Below are 8,692 nucleotides of genomic sequence, written 5' to 3' on the forward strand. Positions count from 1 at the left end.
AACAGTTTTAATAATCATTTAAATTCCACCGTTCTTCATGGACTCTTTCTCATGTATAGCTTGATGCTAAGGCATTAAAGTAACTTAATGAGAGACTGTGGAAAAACTAGGGCATAGACAATTATACCCCTGCCCCCCTTCAAACAATTTTACCCTGGGGCTGCATTCTCAAAAATTTGACTAAGATAAAATCAAGAATAACCTACCAATACTCATTGAAGTTTTCTGTCCTATTGAATGGAATTTGGCAAAAAGCATCAATAAGTTCTGTGGAGCCATGTTCAAAATTTAACTTAAGAGAATATCTGACGAATGTATTACATTGTTTGTGGGATGGCAGGTTCTAATTGTGGTAAGAAATAAGGTTTCATTTGTCTTCTATTGTGTCAAATATTTTCTACCTTTCGGCATGTTTTTAAAAGTTTTGTCAAGTATTGAATCTCGAAGAAAAAAACTAAAAGTCACGATTTCAACTAATCAACATTTTCATTAATACATGATTACTTTTTCGTGACACGCAATTATAAAATTAAGGCACGTGACTTTGAGAGAAGAGAAGGTTGTGGTAAAATTTCATGTCATTCCACGTATCGCATGCTAATCTATTTATTTTCATTATTTTCTACGTTTCCTTTCATTTTATATTCATATTTCTATATTATTCTACGGACGTAATTTCTATAAGAAAATACTGCACAATATTAAAATAGAGTTGGCCACTATTTCAAAAGTAAAATATTGACTAACAAAATATAACTCATGTAGACTCACAATGAGGCATGTCTCAATGAAATACTCAAGGGCAGAGTGGTGTCAGAAGAGTAAGCATGCCCTGCATCAATAACGACTCCCCCACCCCCCAGTAAATTTTTGTACTTTGACTTAGATCTCGGTATTTATGTTAAAGGACAAAAATGATGAAAATTTGGGATGTAGATTCACAAGCTTAAAGCTGTTCTACTTATTCTAGTCTAGTATTCTATGTTCTAGTGTATCTGTGGACCCGTATTTGCCAAATTCATTATGTTATATTCTTTTTAGATATCAGTTATATTTCTATAATAAATATATTATTATGTAATAACTTAAACATAAAAAGATGGTATACGTCCTAATTCTTTCTTAATATAGTAGGTCTGTTTCTCAGATATTTGGTATAGGTCTTGTATAGGTCCTGTTTCTAAATATTTGGTATAGGTCTTGTATAGGTCCTGTTTCTAAATATTTGTGAAATTATACTCAAAGGAAAATCGATATTTATACGATTTTTGAAGAGTCCCGAACATTTTTGAGTTAGAAAGAAATATTGTCTCATTTCATTAGTTTTTATTCTCCCTCTTTCAAGTAAAATTAACATTGTCCATATATTATATTCTCAATTATATTTCATTTTCTCTTTTTTTAAGCAAAACTTTCAGGGTCAATGAAATCGTGTGAAATAATGATAAAATAACTAAAAAGGTGTACAATATTTATTGAAGTTGCTAGACATCCTCATTCTGATATCTTGTGTTGCCATGACAACCAATCAGCCATTTTGTTTTTTCGAATTTTTGCACTTGAGAAAGCTGTTAGTTGTTGTTTGGTGTTTTCTTGTTAAATAATATATATGTATTGTTGGTTTTTTTTCTATTTTATATTTTTTTTTGGTCATAATCTCTGTTTGAATGTTAAAAAGCATATAGATGTTGTGAATTTCAATTAACTTTTTCCTGTGACTTTCTTTTGGATAAATTTCCATGTATTGTGTGGTAAATCACAATCAATTCCCTGCTATGTAATTTCAAGGAATATTGATTGTTTTTCAGCGACATTTGACTTGCTGATTTTGTGTGATATAAACTCCTACCATCTTCTATATTATAACTCACTTACTTACCACACCTTCCATGTGATCATCTAGCTAGCTTATCACTCAATATGTTTATACAGAATTAAAATTTGTGAACGTGAGAACAAAACAGACATAAAAAACAATATAAGTTGAGTGTAAACCATGAATTGGAGATTCGTCAAATACCCTTGCTAAGTGAAAATTTTAGAACCATCAACACTCATCTTGGGAAAAGTTTTAGTATCAATTTGAAAATTAGATCCTGTGGGATATATTCAGTAAAAACCTGCTATAAGACAATTTTATTAATTACAAATTGATTCAAAATCTGACAACCATTTCAGCCAAAATACACAATTTGTTAGCTAGTTGACTAAAGTGTGGTTGATATTTTCTCAAGAACAGTTGTGGATTAGTTGTTGATTAGATATTCACATATTCTTTTCTTAGTTTATCACGATATGATATTTACTGGATCCTATAATATGGCTTGTTTGAGATAGTATTTCCATATTGACCTCCTAGTCCTGAAAAATTAAGCCAAAATATTTTGGAAGAAATGATATCAGGTTAATGCTTGATTTGAACAAGCAGTCTGCTTCAGATTTTTTTAAGGCCGTGGTTATTTGTACCACGAAGGTACAAAAATGGGTATTACAAACATATGGCCATCCATACTAACCTTAACAAAGTCACTTAATATCATTCTTGACAATCTAAATGGCTTCTCGCTTTGTAAATAAACCACAAAATTAGCGCGCCTTTTGTGTCTTATATTATCCATACTGTTGTTAGCAGCCATAGAGAACACACAATCAAGACGGTGCAAATAGCCAGTGTGTTTTTTTAAACAGTTTTCATGTTTGAGGACTATATGAAAATATTCTCTCGAACAAGCCATACACTGCACGTTTTGAAATTTTTAATTATAGATTAATATATTAGCATAATGAATTAAGCTATATGATAATTTATTCAAAATGAAGTTAGATTTAGGAATTGTTTTGTAATATTTTTAGTTTGTATTTTGTGTGTTAAGTTCTTATTAAGAAGCATAATGAAAATTAATATAAGTTTTTGTAGAGAAATACATCGTTAGTGAGTAGGATTGTAAACTTAATTTTAAACTACATCATGAGTAGCTTGTACTAAAGGTGTAACTATTGAAGTTATCTTATTTTTAATATTGGAACATTTTCTATGAAGAGAGCAATATTTTTACGATTGAAAAAAAAATTGATTTAAAGCAGGAAAATAATGCGATTGAGATGAAATGTAGTGAGAATACTCAGAATCTCAGAAACTCAGAGTCTAGAACATCATCCTGTCGTATTTTAGTGGATGAAAAGTGAAGTAGCACTGGATAATTCTGGTTTAAGAAGGATTGATATTAGCTCTTTCTTTCTAAACTTACTCGACAATTCCTTTAACTAAATTTTTCAACCCGGTTTCCCCCTGTCAGTGGTACGAGGGGCTGACATGGAAAAAGCTTCTAGTCGTTCGGATGGGACAATAATACGAGGCCCTGTTTGCTACAGGCTGTGCACATTAAAGATCCCTCGACAGTTGGAAATCGAAAAAGAGCAGTTTAATGCCACTGTCCTGACAAAATTTCCCTCATTGCACCCTGCATGGCGTTGCCCGTCTTCATTAGCCCACATGGTGCAGAAAAGTAAAACTCCATTAATTTCATTTCATTTTCCTTTAACGAGTATCTGGCATTTTCAAATTTAATTGGTATATCGGCTCTTCCAAGTATAACAGTAACTTTCCAATATTATATTGCTCTTACGAAGCTAATAATGGCCCTTGCAAGTCTGATAATGCCCTAGTAAGATTAATAATTGCCTTAGCAAGCTTGATAACGGCCCACTTAGCTTATCATGATGTAGTTTATGGTTTCTGATATAGAATTAATTGTATATTTATTAATTAGATGTTATTTTGCAGTGTTTTTATGTTGAAATGAAATTGACTTTAACCGTTATATGTCCCATTGATAGAAAGTAAATTAGAATGTTCATAATCATTCTTGAAATAGCTACTTAACTTGAACTGTGTAATGTTTATCTTGACATGTCTTTTAGATGTGCTATACTATCGTTGATTATTCACAAATATAGGCATAATGTGCTAATATTTAACAGCCTCAAGTTAGTCATAGCATATTATTTACTATGTGTATTTTTTGATAAAATCAACCACCATACATGTAAGACAGGATCCTCAAAATTGATACTCCACAAAGTTTTGTCACATCTTCAAAGGGAAAAAACACAGGCATTTGTATACATGTATATTACTTATTAGTAAGGGCATTGCTATACTATATTGATATATAGCATCCTAGCCCAACAACTCAAGCCCATCCATTTAGACCTGATATTGTCACTGAGCAGTTATTGTTTGTGTACATAAAGAGAGTTCAAATTGTCATTGGACGAGCACAAATGTCTTGGCTTTTCTCTAATGGAAACAAATGCCTGTCGGTTGACTATACTAGAAACAAATGCCTGTGGGTTATAAAATCTAAATGTTTATTTATTTATTTTTGTTGTATATTTACAATCCCTATATGTACTCTGTCTGTTCAGCCATTGTTTATTTCTGATTGTTAATATTGTCTGTTCCTGCATAAACTCATTTTAAATAAGAGCCATTGCTAAAGATTTTCTTTGAATAAATTTTTCACAATTCCAGTTAGTGTTGGTTGTATATATATAAATACTGGTGCTATACCCACATCAATTTTATCCCAGAACAAAAAAAAGTAAAATCTCTAGGGATGAAAGTATGCATAGGTGAGGCTTGTGACATAAGTCTTAACATCTGAGAAAGGGGACCCCAAAATTCTGCAACTTATCTGGGAGAAAGGTAATGAATTTGTAGAAGCGGGGCCCAGAATTCAGTTTTAACAGTGTTTGCTCTCTAAATACATGGGAATACTGCCATGAAGTTTTCATGTTCAAGATGTTATCTATTCGAGACAATTTCATCTGCTGACTGATTGGAAGGGTTAATGCTCTGGTACATAATACAACAAGAACTAGTACGGTACTTAAAATTGTAAAACAAAGCAGTTCATTTTGAGTATTTAATATTTTCTCATGACTTCACATTTACACACAGCACAATATCACAGGTAATTATTGTCCCCAAGTTGTATTGAGGCAATCTTATGTGGTAGCAGTTGAAAGGCGGCTCTTGGAAGCAGAATTCTTTCCTGATGATTGGACTGCACAGAACACAAATCTTAGCAGACGACAATTAAACTCACTACCGAATGAGCTATTGACCCAGTGTGGGAGGAATGTGTAGCTCCATTTTTTACAGCATGACATGACATTATCACCATATTATCACAACACTAATATACTATGGATGACTATATCTTAACATTTCAGTTAACAATACACCAAGAATGATCCTCACCAGCTTGCCTGGAACTAATTCAAAATCTTCAGTTTTCCATGGTTTCTTTTTGGAACTAATTCCAATTGTCTTGGTCAGGAAAAAATTCATAATTCCTTGCACAGGAAAAAATTCCAAATCTTTACAAAGTGCTAAACTTTCTCCAAGTTATCAGGGTCTGAGAATCGAACAGTAAGTATATAAAATATGGCAGGGAAGGGAACTAGGGCTATGAGGGGGGCGTGAAATACAGGCTGTGTTAGTCTAGTTAATGATATTATACCGTACGCATGTAACACCCAATGTCCTAATATTATGATGATATTTCTAGGGTTCGTTAAACTGTTTTTAATTAAACTCTTCATTGTCTGAAATGAAACAAAATAAATCAGATAATTTTGCTTGTCAAATTTGAATACATTGTTGGAAGAACTATCTGTAAAGATAGCTTGCGAGGCATGGTAACATACGCCCACTGGCAGCTGTCAGAAATGATTAAACAGTCTTTAGTGACTACAGGGTTGCACAATATAGCTAATAGAGTGAAACGTCAAGTCAGACACGATATTTCGGTGAAAAATTATCCGATCATCGCGAAAATCAATAGGGATCATCTTCATAATGACATTGACACACAAAATAAAAATCAAAAGAATCTGTAAACAATTGTAGCCTGTAGAGTGAGCACGGGTTGCAGAATATAGCTAATAGAGTAAAACGTCAGGTCAGACACGATATTTCGGTGAAAAATTATCCGATCATCATGAAAATCAATAGATCATCATGAAAATCAATAGGAATCATCTTCATAATGACATAGACATACAAAATAAAAATCAAAAGAATCTGTAAAGAATTGTAGCCTGTAGAGTGAGCACGAGTAGCACAATATAGCTAATAGAGTAAAACGTCAAGTCAGACAGGATATTTCGGTGAAAAATTATCTGATCATCATGAAAATCAATAGGGATCATCTTCATAATAACATTGACACACAAAAAAAAAATCAAAAGAATCTGTAAAAAATTGTAGCCTGTAGAGTGAGCACGAGTTGCACAATATAGCTAATAGAGAAAAACGTCAAGTCAGACAGGATATTTCGGTGAAAAATTATCCGATCATCACGAAAATCAATAGGGATCATCTTCATAACAACATTGACATACAAAATAAAAATCAAAAGAATCCATAAAGAACTGTAGCCTGTAGAGTGAGCACGAGTCAAATGTAAACGGACGGACGGACGGACCGACGGGGTGATTACAATATACGCCCATCTTACGTGTGGGCGTATAAAAACTGGAATGAAACAGAGTTTTAAATTCTGCTGTAGAATACCATGCATTTACTTGACACCCCTTAACTTTCTATTGAACTATTCCACACATGCATTCTTTCAATTAATATGAACTGTATATGTATCATGTGTAAAAACAGGGGTGTTTTCTACCTACCTGATCATCCATACAAGATAAATGAAAAGCACTGGTTACAACTGAGGCTATTAAAATTATAGAAGGGAAGGCATAATCTGAAATATACAAAAACAGAATTTATCAAATCATTATAATAAACACAATACACTTTATTGAATTAAACGGTGTTTCAATGATGGAACTCTTGTCTTAATCTAGCAAATGGTTAACCATAAATGTTTTATGTTTAGACTAGTGTAATGCAGAATTTTTTTATGTTATATTGTCATGAAAACTTCTGTAAAACTGAGAAACAAAATCAAAACAGCTGAATAAACTCCCCTTTGTACCTAAATCTTACGATAAATAAATTCTTTCCACCATGCAGAGTTCATCAGAAACCTTTTTCATTAAAAATTCTACGATCAATTTTGTCTGATCGTCTGGTATGGTTTTTCTCAAAATAAAATTATATTTAAACCTCACTTTCTGAATGTAAAAGCTAAAGAAATCAAAGACTTACATAACAATCCTGCAGCAACAGCATTCACTGCTATTAATATAGGTAGGAAATACAGGGCAGCATAAATAGACTTGTTTCCCCGGCCATCCGCTAGTTTACATGACACTATAGGTCGTATTATTAATAATAGTGCTATAGAGAAAGCATAGTATATCATTCCTAGAGTATATCTGTAATAGAATTCAAACACATTATTAAACGGAAAAATAACCATAGCAGATAACTTTTCATCACAATTGACATGTGTTGTCTTCAGATGCAATGAAGAAGAGGGGAAATATACAAATATACATAATCATTGGTTTACCAGCTGATAACTTTAAATCACAAAATACAAAATAAAAGAAGTGACACTCCTTACAGTGGATAGACTATCTCCTGACTACAATGTAATGTAGTAGTATAGTTTAGACTAGGATTATACAGGAGAGTGTACCAATCAGCTAGGTGGTTCACAGGACACGATCTAATCTCCAGTGGTCCTATAGGATCTGCTAGTACCAACGTTACTATTCCTGCTACAACACTCTCTACCAAGGCACTGATATGTAATATCAACACAGACCTGTATAGATAAAAATGGAAGAATGAAAAGAAAACATTAATTTTTTACAGGGATAACAACTTTGACTCCAGGGTGGACCATGGTAAAATCTCTGTTTCCACTGCCTGTGCCTGTGGAATTAGTATGACAATGTTAATGAGAAGACATTAAAATATTTCCTACCTTTTACCCCTAGTTTTATAGTCTATATAAAACCAATGTAAACAAAGTGATAACAGAGCCATGAAGCCCATATATAACCAATCATAAAATGTAGGCTTATTTTCACATCTGATACACAGCGAGTTTTCATTAGGTTGATAACCACGGGGACACGCCTGGAAAATATTAAGCCAAGTAGAATAATTAAAGGGATTGTAAAGAGGTGATTTCAGCTTTTTATGTGTCTCCATTTGAATCATTTCCATTTTCTTTCAGATGTATGTAGTTCCTGTTATTAAAGATGTACATCGTTGCTATCTAAAATGTTGATCTTGGATTTCGAGTTGCCTTATGTTGTTTTAACCGTTGGTTTATATATGATAGCAGTAATATCTAAGGGCCTTTGCAACAGCTATGTCATTGGTAAGCTTAAGTGCATATTTCTCAGGTTGTTAGATTAGTTTATAAGCCCAGGTATGTTTTGTAGTGCTGAAGTCTTTGTAAACACTAAAGCAAACTAATAATCCTAATACCTACCCCACATTCAGCCCCTGGATTCACTCTTCCACAATATAGACCAGGACACTTTCTACTGATAACTGAAAAAAAAACAACCGACATGGATGCCACTTTAAAAGGATGGAAACAAACAGATCATACTGTTTATCTATTCAGTCGGTCTTAAGATTTATTGCTTCTTAGTCAACCTCAGTACTAACATAATTTTTAGGATGAAACTTCATCAGCCATGATTTAATCATACATTGTCGGTGATTTTGTCTGCTTCGGTAATATCTGTTTTG

General features: G+C 32.9%; 1 protein-coding gene across 1 annotated transcript; it reads right to left on the reverse strand.

Moving 5' to 3' along the window:
• Positions 1-5,397: 5,397 nt before the first annotated feature.
• On the reverse strand, positions 5,398-8,510 carry LOTGIDRAFT_119100 (hypothetical protein; the record flags this gene model as incomplete). The annotated part of the gene is made up of 6 exons (XM_009057559.1): positions 5,398-5,604; positions 6,700-6,776; positions 7,184-7,353; positions 7,545-7,748; positions 7,911-8,065; positions 8,427-8,510. 6 exons carry the CDS (start codon positions 8,508-8,510, stop codon positions 5,398-5,400), a joined length of 897 nt encoding a protein of 298 aa, XP_009055807.1.
• Positions 8,511-8,692: the final 182 nt, after the last annotated feature.

The sequence above is a fragment of the Lottia gigantea genome, assembly GCF_000327385.1.
Source record: "Lottia gigantea unplaced genomic scaffold LOTGIsca_30, whole genome shotgun sequence".
Classification (NCBI taxonomy): Eukaryota; Metazoa; Mollusca; class Gastropoda; family Lottiidae; genus Lottia; species Lottia gigantea.